The following is a 17,247-nucleotide window of genomic DNA, read 5'->3' on the forward strand; positions in this document are numbered from 1 at the left end:
AAAAAAACAACGAATTATCAAGCAGATGGTCTGATTTGTATTCGTTCTTACTCTCCAAAAAGAGACTATATTTTAGTTATGAAAAGTGTACAAACCGGATCTTAATAAATAGAAATGTCATTATTTTAAATTTTTCTGTATTTTCAAGATTGCTCATAATAAACTTTATGACCAATACAATTAAAGATAAACACAACTAAGGAAACTTCCTGATGTTTGTCTTTGCAGGATAGGTAATGCATGCAAAACGAAAGGTTTAGAAATTACAACAGGACACGCATTGAAAAGAAAGTGGGGTTTCCTTCCACCTCCTGGCTCCATCGCCCCTACCCCTACCCGAAGGAGCTGCTTCGAGGTGTGTGCTACACAATCGGCACCGATCTTGCAAAACTCTGTGTCTTACTTCACATTTAAAAACTGCATCTTCGTCTGCCCCATCTATATTTTTAGTACTCTTCCTTCTTTTTAGCGACTCCACTTGGTTGTATGGATTTGCATTACTTTGCTGAATTCAGGGATTTCTGAGCGATCTTTAGGTTGTCTGCTCCCCTTTCTCCTGTTGGTGCACCCGGGTCACACTATTGCATAGGCAAGGCTGTCCGTGGGACGTGTTCTTAGAAATCCAGGGCAGCAAGGGACGTGTGCGTTTTCAGGTTTCAGTGGTGTTAAGTGCAGTCTGTAAGCCGTTTCTCGGAGAACCGTCCGTTCAAGCCCTTCCATTTCCCATTGGCTTTTGTTCACCGACTTTCTCACGAATTGGTTTTGGTGTTATTTTGTTTTCGAAGAAAAGAGAAAAAGAGTCCACTTCTTGTCCAACAGTGGTCTCCTGGAGGCGGAAGGGAGAAGGGACAGGTGGAATGAGGACAATTGCTCACTCTGATTTTTTTTCCTATGGAATTCTGGCTTTATTGGAAAACACGGGGGGATTTTTGTTTATTCGTTTTTAAAATCATTTTTGTTTACTCCCTGACTCTCTTTAAGGTTAGAAGATGAGGAAAAGTTTCTGGTCGGACTGCGATGGGAAAGTCCCGGATCCCACTACGATGGCAGCGCTGCAGGACTCAGAAGTCGGACCCGGTTTCCTCTGGCTGAGCCTCCGTCCAGGGTACACGCCGCTCGACAGGTCACCAGACCCTCCGCTGAAAGCCTCAAAACAAGCCACGGAAAGGGAACTGGGCTGGGGCGGAGCAGGGGCCGAGACACGACCCCTCCAGGCACCTGGCATAAGGCTTTTGCAGGTTCCCCCTTTTACCGGGACAGAAAGAGGGGTGTGCGTCTCCTCGGACTCCAGTCTCCTCTCCCCGCCGAAGCTGAGATAAAGCAGCCAGCCTCCCTTGCGTCTTCCGGGACCTAGTGCGCTCCAGGAGCGCAGCGAGGACCGAGCATTGGGAGAACAGCAAGGACTGAGATGAGGCCAGAGGGTCAGTGGGGCTGGAGCCGTGGTCGAGGCAGGCAAGTGAGGTCGGAGCGATGGGATCGGAGGGGCTGCAGATCCTGCATGGCCCTCGCCAGAGAGGCGCCCCACGGGCGCTGGACCGCAGGCTCGCCTGGCGCGCCCGGAACTCCAGGCGGGGGCTCCCCTTGCAGGCTGGGTTGCAAACGCAGCAGGCCCTTTCCATGGCACCAGACTGGGACATATGTTCCTGGGGCTCTGCTTTCCGCCACTTCCAGGAATTCTTTGAAGACAAAGTGGTTTGGGCAGATTCATCCTTCCTGGGTCACAGACCAGACCCTGGGCGCAAAGGGAAGCGAGCTGTTTGCGGGCTCCGTGGTTCGGAGGCAAGGGTCTACCAGAACCAGGAGACAACATCGCCAGCATTTTCTTCCTTCCTTCCTTTTTTTAAAAGATTTATTTATTTAGTTATTTGAAAGGCATATATAGATATATATGTATATATGTATACATACATACATACATATATCACTCCCCGGATGGCTGCAAAAGCCAGGAGCTTCTTGCGGGTCTCTCACGTGGATGCAGGGACCCACGTGCTTGGGTCATCTTCCACTGCTTTCCCAGGTGCATTAGCAGGGAGCTGGATCAGAAGTGGAGCAGCCGGGACTCGCACTGGCGCCCACATTGGATGCTGTAGTCATGCTGCTGTAGGCAGCTGCTTTACTCACTATGCCAATGTCTGCCCCCTGCCAGCAATTTTCTGAGCACCTACTGTGTTCCAGGAACTGGCTAACTGCTTCCAAAGTCAGGGGAATCAGTCTGCTTTCAAGTCACTCTGTGTACTGCTTGAGTTTTTTTTTTTTTTTTTAGATTTATTTTATTTGAAAGGCAGAGTTACAGAGAGGCAGAGGCAGAAGCAGAAAGGGAGAGAGAGTTCTTCCATCCGCTGGTTCACTCCCGATAGCTGAGCTGAAAGGATCTGAAGCCAGGAGCCAGGAGTTTCTTCTGGGTCTCCTACCCAGGTTGGGGGGCCCAAGGACTTGGGCCATCTTCTACTACTTTTACTACTTTCCCAGGCCATAGCAGAGAGCTGGATTGGAAGTGGAGCAGCAGGGACTCGAACCGGCACCCATACAGGATGCCACGCTGCAGGCGGCAGCCTTATCCACTATACCACAGCGCCGACTCCTGTTTGAGTCACAGATATATTTGCCCCTGGGAGTTTCAGGAGTTTTAGAAGCGTGGAAAGAAGGTATTGACTTGGTAAATCGAATTTTAAACCTTTTGTTAAAAATTATCCAGATTTTTTTTTCCTCAACAGATCTCTCCCAGGAGTTGTCTGAGGGTCTTTCTGACTTGATTTCTGACCACAGGACACTGAACATTAAGGTCTCATCATCAGGTTACTTCAAGCGACATGTTCCAAACCATTCAAATAATTACCTCAATATCTGAGTTAGTGTTAAGTGCATATTTGGTTTTTGTTTTTAAGATTTATTTATTTATTTGAAAGGCAGTAACAGAGAGGCAGAGGCAGAGAGAAGTCTTCCATCTGCTGGTTCATTCCTCAGATGGCCAAAACGGCTAGAGTTGCACCGATCCGAAGTCAGGAGCCATGAGCTTCTTCTGGGTCTCCCACGTGGGTGCAGGGGCCCAAGGACTTGGGCCATCTTCCACTGCTTTCCCAGGCCACAGCAGAGAGCTGGATCTGAAGTGGAGCAGCCGGGACTTGAACCGGAGCCCATATGGGGTGCCAGCTCTGCAGGCGGCAGCTTTACCTGGTACGCCACAGCGCCGGCCCCTACATTTGGGTTTAAGACATCTGTTTTGTAAAAGGAAAAGCTCCCCCAGCCCCAGCACCCCCCCACCCCGGTCCTTCCTGCAGTCCCTTGTGAGTGCCACTTCCCGTGGCCATACCCTGCCTTTCTGGGCAGAGCCTGTCTCCCAAGGGAGTCTCTCCCAGGAGGCTTCCCTTGCCTGGGAGAAAGAGTGGAGGGAAGAGAGCTGGGAAAGGAGCTGAAGCCGGAACCAGTGGCCACGGGAGGGATGGGAAGACCAGACTTCTAGCGGTGGCTCCCTCCACCCTGGACATTTGATCTGCAAGCCTGGGGCCTGACCCACGCAAGCTTCGTCTACACTCCAGATACCATGGGGAAACTGGAGCCGTCCTGATGTTTCCTGGCAATTCAGTGTAGACGCTCTCTCCTTTCTCTGCTCTCCATTTGTTTGTGAGCAAGAGCTTAAAAAGCAAAGGGAGATGAGAAGTTGAGGACTGGACTTGGGCTTCGGTCTGCGTGGACAGGCCAGTCCTGGCTTCCTCTTCCTTAGGATTGAGCTGGCGTGGGGGAGATTTTAAGCCTCAATGTCTAAAGGCACTCTTGACATTCTCCGACATCAATTTCCCCTTCTCTCTCTTTGACTGTTTCCTGGAACCCACTGGAAGCAGTGCCCGCTTGGTCAAAGTCGGTGGAGGCAGGGTAGAGGGTGAGGGCATTCTGAGACCAAATGGGTGCCTCCAAAAGTCGGCTCCCTGGTCAGAGCCAAAAGGAGGAGGTGGAAGTGGGGGTTAGGGCTTCGGGGAAGTGGAGAGGTGTATGGCAAAAAGCAGAACTGAGGCTTAGTGCAGTGTAGCTGCCTAGGGACATACAGGCACGCCCCCAGGAGACCCCAGCCCAGAGGTCGGGGAAAGGACAGGCAGAGAAGTCTAGAAAAGCAAAGAAGTTAACGATGTTTGGCCGTCTGGGGACTTATCAGTGCGCCAGGGTCAAGCAAAGGCCGAGGTGACGGCTCCTGCAGCCGCCAGCCAGCCAGGGTGGCGGTGCAGGTGAGGAGGGGCTGCAGCAGGGCCAGCAGGGACACAGTGTGGCAGCTGCCGCCCCCCACTGCCGCCTTTTCAGCGGGAGCCTTTTCAGTGCCCCCAGGGGGAAGGAAAGAGAGGAAGGGGTGGATGGTGAAATATTAATCCCCTTGGGGTCATGGGGAGGGATGATTCTTGGAGGTCACAGATAGTAAGAGAGGGAGGCTGCTACCTCTCCTTTTTCCCTCCATCCTGGGGCTGGCTCCCAACCCCTGGAGCCCCCATGCCTGGCTGGCGAGATGTAGCAAGTTCTCTCCTGGCTCCCCCACCCTGAGAGTCCAGAAAAGTCACTCAGCCTGGTTTGGGGGCAGTCACAGGGCAGGGAATGCCCCAGGCAGGTTCTTGGGTTAGGGATAGGGTGAGCGGGTTTCCGGAAACACCACCTTCTCAGCCCTCAACCTCACTCCTTGGCAAGAACGGGGAGGTGGGAGAGCACCCAGGGCCCCTTTGGTTTAGCACATCCAGGCCCGGTGGCAGCAGGGATGCCTGGGGGCCTGGGAGGCGCTTCTTGGCCCTGCAGGGTGGGGCTTCCAAGACTCCATCTTCTCGCCTCTGCTAAACTCAGGGCCGCGAGGAGGGGGCTGGGCGCGGTGGCTCCCTGCGGTGAATCAGGCTTTGACCTCAGCACCATGCCGGCCTCACTCATCGGGTAAACATCCTCTGCACTTTGGAAACTGGTGGGACGAGAAAGTCGAGAGAGGGAGTGATTTGGAGAGGAGGGGACGTTCAGAAAACCTCCCTGTCTCCTGCCATGAAAGCAGAGGGTCTTCCAAGGGGGCAATGGTGCTCCCAGCTTGAGGCCAAAGAATTAGCATCCTTGGATGCTTTTTCCAAGATTCTACAGAATGGTTTTGGTGGTGGGGGTGGGTGGGTGGAGGGGACTGGTCATAGTGGCGGGAGTGGGAGGGGGCGAAGAAAGAGGGGCTAGGGGCAATTCGTGGATGCCCATTGTGCGGGAGCAAGGTCAGAATGGAGGTGACCACGCTGGCACACGCGGCTCTGTCCCCCCCCCCCCCCCACCGTGTGGCTGCACACTGATCTCCACGCTGGAAATGAATTCTACACACATAGAGGAAGGCCAAGCAGCCGTGGTTGGGCACGGAGGCCCCGGTGGCTTTGGAGTCGCTGACATGACCCTGTCCTCTGGCCTGCCACACGCGGCGCAGCGCGTCGCAGCCTCTGGGATCCTGCTTTCTCATTAGTAAGTGGGGCTCCTATGCCCCTCATGAGGCGGGGCTGGGGATAACGCACTCGGGAAGGGGTTTTGCCCAGCGCTTGCACGGCCCGTGCGCCACGTAAGCAGCTGAGTCGCGCATCTCAGGGGGATCCGCAGGAAGCCCGTGTCTCGCTCCCACCGGAAGCGACCTCACTTCTGCGCCTTAAAGGGGCATCAGAGCGGAAGCTGCTTGGGCGAAGCCGGCAAGGAGCGAGAGGGAACCGCTTGGAAACGGCTGTCCTGGCCCGCCCTGAGTACTTCTTCCAGCCTGGAACAGATCCCTCTGAGACCCCGCTGGGGCGAAGCCGCGACTTGGCCGGGAGGCCTTTGGCCGGCGCTGTCTGCGGGTCCTGGCGCCCGAGCCGGGATCCGCTCCAGCCAGCGAGGCGCAGCACGGGGAAGCGCTCCGGAAGTAGCCGCTGGCCCAAGATCGTGGTCCGCCGAGGCGGGAGAGGCTCTCAGTACAGGGATCAGCCGTTCCCCTTCAGGTCTTTAGGGAATGCGCCTGGGCCGGGGCGGTGTTGACTTCTCTGTGCGTTCAAGCCTGAATCTCTCTCGGAGACCCCACTCCCACTCCACCTGCCGCGAAGGGAAATGCAGGCCGCGCTCCACTCCACTCTCCACCTCCGGGGTCGGGGGGGGGGGAGCCCCTGCAGGCTCTTTGGAAGCAGAACAAATGAAAACTCTGGGGAAAAAACAAAGGTGATCCCTCCTTCCTTCTCCCGTCCATCTTGCTCTTCAAACACAGCGTTTGAGAGCTGATTCCAAGAACTCAGAAACTCTGCTGAGAAGTGGAGACCGAGACCGGAAGGCAGCATCCTATCTGCTGGTTTTTCCTCTCTCAGCAGGAGCGCTGTCCTGCCACTAGACAATATCACCCTCACTGTGCATCTTGCAGGAAATGTAAATTTCCCAGCAGGCCCCAGGGGGTACAAATATCCGCAGGTGCCTTGGGCTCTGGAAGCCCCGAGGGGCTGCGGCTCACAAGGGATCTCTTCAGGCTGTGTCCAGCTGCAACTGTATGATCTCAGGAGACCAGATTCCTCGTGTTTAAATGAAGGTGTGGTGGGGGAGGACTCTTGAAGTACCCACATAATCAAAAATGTCTGTAAATATATTCAATATATTCTCATTTTCCCCGCTGTGTTGGTGGGTTTGGTAGAATTCGAGGTGTCCATAGCTGTTTCCTGGTTTTCAAATGAAAGTGGCTGCTCCCCTCTCTCTGTTGGGTTTCGGCTTCGTAGCTGAAAAATGAGAAGTTCAGTTCAGTTTTGACTGTGGGAACTCCGCCCATGCAGGGACTGGGGATTGACAGGGGTGAGGGAGTATTTGGGGTGCAGAGATGGAAGGTTGGAGGGAATGAGAAACGCAACAGACACTGAATCAGAGACTGGAGACTAAGACTTGGCTCTGTGTCCCTGATGTCCCCAAGCCTCATTTTCCACGTCTGTAAGATGGGGATAGCAGTGATCTCACGGGACTGCTGTGAAAGGTGAACAAAATAATGTATATTAAAATGCTTTATCAATGTCAGCCTTTCTTTGGCCTGGGCCAAACCGAAAGGAGACCACAGCGGGGAGGGCAGGGGTCCAGCTTGGGCCTCAGCCTGGCTACTGGGTGCCCCGGCACATGGGCTTGGCTGGCTCGGTCTCCCCTCCGCCAGTTCCAAGGGGAAGTGAGAATCCATTACAGGGGCCTATCTTAGCCCCTGTTTGCTTTGGCTGCCTTGCGATGGTCTCGCTGGCTTTGCCAACAGGATTTTGGTGTTTGCTCTCCCGCCCTGGCATGGCAGCCCAGGCAGCTGGCATTTTGCTGCCAGTGATGAGGCCAGCCAATGTTGCTCCCGGCCAAAGGAAGCTGTCTCCATGCTGCTCGCTCCTGCTGACTTCCTGCTGCTTCCGCCCCTGTCTCAGGAGGATGGGGTCCCGTGTAATTATCACCGCCATCCTAGGCTTGGCTTGCAAAAGCAGGGCGAGGTGGGGGGGCTCCACAGGCTTTCTCTTTAAAATGGCTGCCCCGGGAGTACATGCCTCCTATGTAAGAGGAATCAGGAAGAAGGCTAGCAGAAGCAACGAGCCAGAGAAAGCAGGGGTCAATCCTAGTCCCTGACAGGCTTCGCTTTGCTCCCCCACATTTTTTTCCTCCTGCTTTCTGGGGATAGCAGTGGGTGCTGGGGAGTGCAGGGAGAGCGGATCTCTTGCTGAAAGTCACCCCAGAGGAATCAAATCAGAGCCCACGGTTTGGGACCACGGTGGTGGGAGCAGGATTAGCCGGTGGTCGTGAGAACAATACATCCTGGAAAAAGTCTCCTCCACTCGCACCCCCAGGCGACTCCCAGAGCCCCCAGCCACCACCCAGCACAGTGCCTGTGCCAGAGACGGGAAGCACCCTGCACACGAAGCACAGGGCACTTTGCCTGCTCGGCTTTCCAAGGCTGCTAGTTAATAACTTAGGAGTCACGGCTGGAGAACACAAAAATAATTGAAAGCAACGCTTACTAAATTGCAGTTTCAAGGTCTTCATCGCCTTCCTAACAATTTGCAAAAGCCATTTTATTGCTTTTTTTAGATTCCTCGAGTTGAAATGCTTCTGTGTGCTGTAATTAAGCTAAGTGACATGCCAGCTGTAAAGACGGAGGTTGTGAATGATTACATTCGGCTCGGCTCCTGTAATCAGACCGCGAGGGTCGGGGGAGGGCGCTTGGAACAGCTGCCAATCTGCCCGCCAGAGTGGGAGGAGCCCTGGCATCTGAAATCACCCATTTAAGACTAGCAAGAGTTACTGGTCTGTTTGAGGAGGGTTGCAGGGTGTCCAGGGTGGAGGAGCCGGATAAATAGCTCCTAAACTTTGCTGTGCATCAGTTCCCCTTGGGGGCGGCTTTTATTGTTTATCATTTTTAAAAACTATTTATTAGAAAGGCAGAGTTAGAAAGAGAGAATTTCCCACCTATTCGTTCATTCCCCAAATGCCTACAACAGCCAGGGCTGGGCCAGGGTGAAGCCAGGAGCCAAGAATTCTATCTGGGTCTCCCACATGGGGACAGACACGTTAACAGGGAGTTAGGTCTGAAACAAAGTAGCTAAAATTGGAACCTGCAGTCTGATATGGGATGTGGGCATTCCAAGCAGTGGCTTAACCTGCTGTGCCATAACACCTGCCCCTCATATTACTTCTTAAAATTCTGTATACAAGGGTGGGTGTTTGTATTCTTGCTAATGACACTCTAGAAGGCAGCAGGTGATGGCTCAAGGAGTCCCTGCCACTCACGTGAGACTTGGACCGAGTTCTGGTTCCCAACTGCATCCTGGCTGTTGCTGGCATTTGGGGGAGTGAACCAGCAGATGGCAGATTAAAAAAATATTTTTTTAAAAAAATTAAAATCCCATTTATGGGGCAGGTGCTTAGCCCAGAGAGTAAACATCTGGATAGGACACCTGCATCTCACATCAAGAGTTCCCGGTTCCTGGTTCTAGTTTCCCGCTAAAGCAGATCCTGGGAGACAGCAGGTGATGTGGGATGTGGTCACTGCGAGCAGCGACTTAACCCCTGCTCCATGCACACCTTTGTATCAGCGCACAACCCTTGACTGGCTGGCGCTGGTGAGGAGGGAGAAAACGGAAGAGATGGAGAGAGATGGAGAGCTTTGAGGAATCCCTGTACCAGCAAGTCTTATATTTTGTCTTGGGCCAGGCTATCATCTATGGCAAATGGTAACCACAGGGGGAAGACTGGCCTGGGGCGGTCTGCTCTGAGCATCAGGAAGGGACTGATGAGTGCGGGTGAAACCTGACCTTTCACTTGTCTGCTTGTGCTAACCAAGGCCTTCATCTTCTGCCATCCAAGCCGGCCTTGACTTATTGAAAAGACCCCTATACCAAGAATCCTTAAGACCAGGCCCAGAAATGTGCACACGTGTGTGCATGTATGTGTGTGTTCACAGCCAGACACAAGAGACTCAAGTCCCACCTCTCCATTTAATACCCTGGATGACAAAAGGCTGTTGACTGAGAGGTATTCTGGGGTTCAAGTATCCCAGAATCCTCTGACATCCTTGAGGCTAGAAATTCCTGGTTCTGGGAACCCACAAGGCAAAGTTGTGTCAATGCGCTGCGAGACAGGTGCTTATCTTCCTCCATGCCTGCTCCACCCTCCCCCACCAAAACTCTCACCAAGGATGCAACACAGGGTGAGCTAGGGAAGCAAAAGTCCTAGGTCATGTTCCTAGAGAGCAGAGAGAGGGACCTGGCAGGATTGGTGCAATGTGATCCCTGGAGTCTCTCAGGCCTGGCACTGGGCAGAGGCAGAGGAGCCACAGTGCTCTGGAGAGGGCCAGCCCAGGCTCGGACGAAGGGTGGCCCAGGCTCAGGAAGAAGGGCAGGGTTCACTGCAGGCCATCTGTCCCCCAGAAATTCTGCAAAACGTCTCCTGATGACTTTCCAATGGATCTGGAGCTCCCTTCTTGGGGGTGTCAGAACGATCTCCCCCACCCCCACCCCACTCTCCCCGAGTCAGGCCCCTGCTGCTGACATTGAACACGGTCACTCATTGCACTGATGTGCACCAGAAGGGAAGGGGCCGCATTTCTGTAGGCTGGCTGCTGACACCTCCCCTCTGACTTCACCGACGAGGCTGAGTCGGGCTGGGACATGTGGGCTCCGAGGTAGCAGCGGTGGCTCTCAGGGCTGGCCAGAGCGGGAAGGGCGTCTGACTGGTATGTGGTGATGTTGCAGCTGCCCCAGTTCTCCTAACTCAGGGCCCTGAGTTCTCCGTCATGCCCAGCCTTGTCCTTTATCTTGAGAGATGAGGACCAACTGGCACAGGCCAGGTGGCGGACGGAGGACTCCGGCTCCTTGGAGTGCCGAGTCCTTCTCTGAAACGCGTCTCCCTGCAGGTTGCTCTACCTGGGGCAGTGCCCTGGAGGATGGCACTGTGGGAGGACCACTGGTAGGGCAACTGGAGTGAGTCCTGGGGCAGCACCCATCGGGCCGTGGAAGTCACAGGCCCATAGCACAGTAAGCTAAGCAAAGGCAAGACTGTCGGCCTCAGTGGTGCTAGTGGGAGGGATTTATCAGACCGGGGTATCTAGATGAGGCAATGAGACTTCCAGTGGATGCCAGAGACGTTGTGGGGAGACAGCGATCACTTCCTAGCAGTAGGAGGTAGGAATGGAAATAATGGCAGCAATCCAGATTCTAGAAAACAGAAAGATTTTTGAAAGATTCCCCTTTAAAATGGCCTCCAGGACAGTAGTCAGTTAAAGCATCATCATCCCCATCCCCCTCGCTGTCTTGTGGGCCAGGAGGTTCTGGGGCGAGTCCCATCCGCAGGCACTAGAAACTCATTTGACCTTCCCAACATTCATCTCCGGGCCTCATCACCCCGAACACTTGACGTGCATCAGTGAAGGGCAGCCAGGACGGCTGGCTTGAGAGAATGGGTGGAAGCGGCAAAGAAGCGAGGTTCCCCCACCTCTCGGAGCCTTGGTTTCCCTATCTGAGCACAGAGAATGCAGTGGCCTGACTGCGGTAACGTCTGCAAAGCTTGCAGTGCACCGCAGGCCAGTGTGTCGTGGTCCAGGCACGTGGGGCTCATCCCCACAACCCCAGTATCCTCATCCCTTTTTTTTTTATAAGATTTATTTATTTATTTGAAAGGCAGAGTTACAGAAAGGCGGGGGGGGGGGTCTTTCATCCGCTGGTTCACTCCCCAAATGGCTACAACAGCTGGAGCTGAGCTGATCCGAAGCCAGGAACCAGGAGCTTCTTCCAAGTCTCCCACGCTGGTGCAGAGGCCCAAGGACTTGGGCCATCTTCTACTGCTTTCCCAGGCCATAGCAGAGAGCTGGATTGGAAGTGGAGCAGCCAGGTCTCGAACCAGCACCCATATGGGATGCCTGCACTGCAGGTGGCAGCTTTACCCATTAAGCCACAGTGCTGGACCCATGTAGCCTCATCTTTAGCATCATTATCCTGGAGCTGGCAAGCCAGGCACCCTACTGGACAAGGCTTTAATCATCTTTAAAACTCTACGAAATCACTTAACCCCTAGGACTCAGCTGCTGTGCAGACTTACAACACCCTGTGCTTGGCGGCCAGTCCACACTGAAAGTGCACCGAAAACACAGAGGACCCTGTCAGGGCTCTAAGTTCACGCAAAGGGGTACGGAGGAGGAGGGAGCCTGGGCTGTTTGTCCCAAGTCCATCCCTTGTGTAAGGCTGGGCGGGTCCTTGGACATCCTTAGACCTCAGTTTCTTCATCTGCAAAGCTGGGGGAGGGAGCGGTGGTGGCACCTGCCTCGCCGGCCTCTGGGAGCCTGCCTGGGCCTCTGCGCAGCTCATGGCTTCTTCCACTCAGTGATTCTTTCGTATGCACAGCCCCACTCTCGCCCAGCATCCTGCCCCAGCCGCGAAGCCACGTGTGACAGGTGCCCATTCTCCTGGATGTGATCCCCACTCTGAGTTTTCTTTCTCCTGTGTCAGTCCTTTATGGTCTGGAGAGAAGTTTTAGAAGCTGGTTGAGGAGGTCCAGTGATCACCATACTGGATTCCAGGAGGGCTTGTGTGGTCCCATCATCTTTGCTACCTGCAGAAACAGCTTTGTAGGGGCCGACGCTGTGGCTTAGTGGGTAAGGCCGCCACCTGCAGTGCTGGCATCCCATATGGGCACCCGTTTGAGTCCTGCTGCTCCACTTTCCATCAGGCTCCCTGCTAATGGCCTGGGAAAGCAGTGGGAGATGTCCCAAGTATTTGGGCCCCTGCACCCACATGGGAGACCCAAATAAAGCTCCTGGCTCCTGGCTTTGGCATGGCCCAGCCCTGGCCATTGTGGCCATTTGGGGAGTGAACCAAAGGATGGAATATCTCACTTTATTTGTATCTCCCTCTTCTGTAAACTCTGCCTTTCAAACAAATAATTAAATCTTTGAAAAAGAAAGGAAAAAAAAGAAGAGAACAGAAAAGGACAACAACAACAACAAAAAGAACAACAGGGAGAAGCCGCGCCTGATGTCCGAGCTGTTCCCCGGGGGTCAGCTGAGGAGGAAGCATCCTGGTGCCCAGCTCACTACCCCCCCAGCTGGGGCTGGGTGCCTGTCACGTGAGTGCTGGAGCATACAGGGATGGATCAGGGCCTTAGGGGACAGAGGGACTGACAGGACCAGGCCTCATCTTTGGAGAGCCCCAGCTGTGGGATGGGACGCAGCCCCTGCCCTCAGGGAGACCCCAATCTGATGGTGGAGACAGAGTTCATGCTTTAAGGGAGTCTCTCATGGGATTAAAAGGACAAAGAATGCCGGATTGGCCTTTTCTGTTAGGGTTCAGGGCCATACTCAAAGGTCAGCGCAGGAAGCCCTTCGTCATACCCTAATTATCTCCTCTCTTCTTCGTGTGGCTTTGGATTATTCTCATTTCATTCTAACAGTCCTACAGAGTAAAATGCTTATTATAATCCAACACATCACTCTTTTTTTCTTTCTTTAAATAGGAGGGACATCAGTAAGAGTAAGCGGCTGTCTTTACTGAAAATCCCAGGACCAGAAAAGTATGAACCTTGCGCTGGAGACAGCGGGGGTGGGGCGGGGCTGCGGGGCGCTCAGGGAGTGTTGTTCCAGTAACAGAGGGCCTGGGTGTGAATGTGAGATGGTCCTTCCTATCCGCATCCGAGACACCGGTCCAACGATGGGTTCCCAAGGCCCCCTCATGTCAGCATCTCCAGGGGTGTGGCCTGGGAAGCAGTCAGTTTCACAAGGTCGCCCACATCACTCCTACCACCAGGGAACTTTGGGAGACCTGGGATCCAGCTCTTCTCTGAGGGTGCTGAGGGCACTACGAGAGCTTCCTAAAATGCAGATTCCTGGGCCCCCACGCTACTGCAGCAGAATTTCTGGGAGTAGGCCCTGGCACATGCATTTTAACAAGCCCCCCAGGAGATGCCCTGGGGCTGATAATTGCCCACAGGCTGTCCTGCTGGTCACCAGGGCCCCGGGGGTGGTGTCTGGTCACAGCCTGCTTCAGGTGGCAAGGGTGAGGGAGATGACTCGGTGGGCAGCCACCCATGGGCACCGGAGCAGCACAGAGCCCCCTGCTCCATGCAGTGTGACCTTGGGAGCTCCAGATTTTTGTACTTGCCTGTAGGGGGCTTCTTCCCACGTCCTTGGCCCTTCCCTGCTGTGGAATCAAAGCTTCTCCAGTCTCTGGTTCCAGTCTATCTCGGGCTGCCCTGTGCTGTTGCTGTGTCCCCTTCAGTACGTTCCTAAACAGGGCCAGCCTTTGGGGCAGGTGACCCCTGCCTAAGTTAGGTAGATGTGAAAATCAACCACGGTTCTACTTCTGGGACCTGTATTTACGGTGGTCTCAGTGTTTAGCCTTAAAAGGAAGGCAAGGCAAAGGGTGCCTTGCGGTGGGAGTGGATGAGTCCTAGCAGAAACACGCACGGCACGGGCTCATACTTTCACTGAGATGCATCCGAGTTGCCTACTTCCCTGGGTGTCTTCGAGCCTCTACCCATCCTCCCACATTCCTCAACACTTCCCGAGAGGCAGAGTGCCCTGGCCACACATGGGACGGCCTACCTAGTTCCTGTCGCATCCTTGTGGGCCAGAGATCAGGCAGTGACCGTATGCTTCCCGGTCCGGCGTGCACGGGTCCCTCGCAGCACCTGTACGGCTTCCGCCAGGCCTCGGGTCCAGTCGAGCTGGAGTGGACACCACCAGGAGGTCTTTTGGTGATGCCCCCTGGTGGCGAGGGCTCTGCAGGAGGAGGAGGGCAGCGACGTCCGGCTGTTGTGGCCGCCTCTTCTTGCCAGAGCTGCGGCCGCCCGAGCGGCATTCCCTAGGCAGGGAGGGGCGTTCTGGAAAGGCAAAGTCACCGGCATCACCAGAGTGTGCTGCTGACACCCCCCCCCCCAGATTCCTGGCAGAGGCCACCTCCCACCAGGGGCTCAATGGCCTGAAATCGGCTGGGTCTCTCCGAACCAGCACCAGCCACTGCTCCCTCCAGACTTTCTCTTTCCCATCACCTGGTAAGAACTTTTCTTCCGATTCAGACTAGAGACACCTGAAGGGCTCAGACTACACCTCCACCGGCAGACTGGGGTCTCCCTGAGGGCAGGGACTGTGATGAGGCCTAGACCTTTTGGTTCTTCTCTCCTCTAAGCCCCTGGTCCCTCCGTGTATGCGCCAGCACTCACGCAACCGGGCACCCAGCACCATCTTGGGGTTGTAGTGTGACAGGCACAAGGAGTGCGTCTTCCTCGGCTGATGGGCCCTGGGGAATAGCTCTGACATCAGGTGCCATCTCTCCCTGTCATTCTTCGGCCACATCCAGCTTGGGCTCAGGCTCTCCGAGAAGCTGTGGCATTTTGTCATGGGAGCAGGTTTTGCTATCTTCTCCCAGGTGGGCGGCCGGGGGATCTGCTGCAGCTTGCATTTTTGAAAGGAGACCAGCCTGACCGTGCCTGGGCTGCTGCGCTCAGAGCTGGTGCTCAGGGTCGGGTTTGGCGGAGACTCTGAGGAGGCCGAGACTGGGGTGGTAGATTCTGGGGAGGATTCTACAGAGGCTAAAGGCTGGGAGAGAACAGAGTCCAAACTGAGACTGCGGAAAGTAAAAGGCTTCCTGCACTGTTCTTCACGAAAACAAACAGAAATGGTTACAGCGCTCAGTTAAAAGCTGGGTCCCTCAACAGCTAGAAAGATTTGGGTTACAATAGTTTCCTGACTGGGGTCCGGCACAGTGGCGTAGTGAGCTAAGCCTCTGCCTGCAGCGCCAGCAGCCCATATGGGTGCCGGTTCGTGTCCCAGCTGCTCTTCTTCTGATCCAGCTCTCTGCTGATGGCCTGGGAAAGCAGTGGAAGATGGCTCAAGGGTTTCAGTCCTGCACCCATGTGGGAGACCTGGAAGAAGCTCCTGGCTCCTGGCTTCAGATTGGCTTAGCTCCAGCCATTGTGGCCATCCAGGGAACGAACAAGTGGATGGAAGATCTCTCTGTGTGTGTCTCTCTCTCTGTGTCCATACTTTGCCTTTCAAATAAATAAATTAATTAAAAAAGAGAGAGAGAGAATAGTTTCCTGACCATGTGTTGGTTACACACTAGGGCAGACGATGCTTCCTCTAAAGCTCTTTAAACATGAGGAAGATTGTAAATACCAGAGATCGGTAATCAGGTACTGGAAGTTGGCATTTAGCCTGGCAATTAAGATACCTGTGTCCCACATCCAAATGTCCGGGTTTGTGATCCCCAGCTCGGGCTCCTGACTCCAGATTCCTGGCCGTGCAGATCCAGAGAGCCAGAGGTGATGACCTAAGTGGTTGAGCCCCCGCCACTCACATGCGAGACCCACATGGAGTTCTGGCTCCTGGCGTTAGCCTGGCCCAACTCTGCTGCTGTGGGCGTTTGACGATTGAACAAAGAAACGGGAGGGGTATGTGTTCATGTGTGTGTGTGTGTCTGTCTGCCTCTCAAATAAAAAATAATAAAAACAGTAAAATCAGAAAATAGGTATTATTTTCTGGCAAAGGTGAGAGATACCGCCAGTGTTGCTGAGCACTTAGGAATATAGGAACCCTCGGCTGCTGAGAAAGCAGACCCAGCCATCTAGAGAGACCTGGGGAAATAATATTACAAACACCCTGTGTCCTAGCAATTCTGCTGCTACGGACTCGCTCAGAAAGCCAGGAGCACCAGCGTTCACAGGGCCATTACTCACAAAAGCCGACCCAGGTACCCGCCGACAGTCAAAAGGAGAAACCAGTGTGGTCTGCATGTGCGATGGAGTGTGATTCAGCCTTCGAAAGGAAGGAAATTCTGACCTGGGCTACACCATGAAGGAAACCAGACACAGAAGGACAAATGCGATATGACGTCACTGAATATAAGGCCCCCAGAGTTCCATCCACGGGACAGAAACTAGAATGGAAGTTGCCAGGGGATCTGGGAGGGGAGAATGGAAAGTCATGTTAATGGGTGCGGAGTTTCTGTTCGGGATGAAAAGCCCTGGAAATGGATTGTAGTGACAGCTTCACACATATATGAGAAAATAAAATGATGAGAATCTATGCAGAGAAACAGAAACTATACATATTTCTTAAAGATTTATTTATTTTATTTATTTGAAAGGCAGAGGGACAGAGAGAGGAAGAGACAGAGAAAGAGAGACCTTCATTTCCTGGATGGCTGCAATGGCTGGGGCTGGGCCAGGCTGAAGCCAGGAGCCTGGAGCTCCATCTGGGTCTCCCACATGGGTGACAGGGACCACGCACTTGGGCCATCATCTGCTGCTTTCCCAGGCACATTAACAGGGAGCTGGATTGACAGCGGAGCAGATGGGACTGGAACCAGGACTCTGATATGGGATGCGAGCATTTCAGGCAGTGGCTTAACCCACCGCACCACAATGCCGGCCCCAGGAAACAGAAACTATAAAAAAGAACTGAGGAAAACTTCCATAGGGCTCAAAAGTATAACAACAAATGAAAAATGTACTGAATGGGTTTGATAGCCGGCAAAACAGTCACTGAGTTTGAAGATAGTGCAAAAGAATTGCGCCATCTGAACAGAAGAGACAAAGTCAAAGAAAAATGGATAGAACCTAAGAATGAAGAGTCTGTGAGGGGCTGTAGTGGGTAAAGCCACTGCCTACATAGGCTGGCGCCACGGCTCACTAGGCTAATCCTCCACCTTGCGGTGCCGGCACACCGGGTTCTAGTCCCAGTTGGGGCGCTGGATTCTGTCCCAGTTGCCCCTCTTCCAGGCCAGCTCTCTGCTGTGGCCAGGGAATGCAGTG

General features: G+C 54.0%; 1 protein-coding gene across 1 annotated transcript in view; it reads right to left on the bottom strand.

Annotated features, from left to right (window-relative positions):
• Positions 1-5,092: 5,092 nt before the first annotated feature.
• Positions 5,093-17,247, bottom strand: part of TTLL6 (tubulin tyrosine ligase like 6) — a 32,438-nt gene continuing 20,283 nt past the window's right edge. Inside the window, exons 12-14 of the mRNA XM_051825576.3 lie at positions 14,656-15,031; positions 14,039-14,316; positions 5,093-6,713 (exon numbers count right to left, since the gene is read on the bottom strand). Of these exons, the coding sequence (XP_051681536.1) occupies positions 14,039-14,316; positions 14,656-15,031 (654 nt within the window). The 3' untranslated portion in view covers positions 5,093-6,713. The remainder of the gene's footprint in view (positions 6,714-14,038; positions 14,317-14,655; positions 15,032-17,247) is intronic.

This window comes from Oryctolagus cuniculus, chromosome 17 (assembly GCF_051225735.1).
Source record: "Oryctolagus cuniculus isolate XC-2025 breed Fujian yellow rabbit chromosome 17, ASM5122573v1, whole genome shotgun sequence".
Taxonomy (NCBI): domain Eukaryota; kingdom Metazoa; phylum Chordata; class Mammalia; order Lagomorpha; family Leporidae; genus Oryctolagus; species Oryctolagus cuniculus.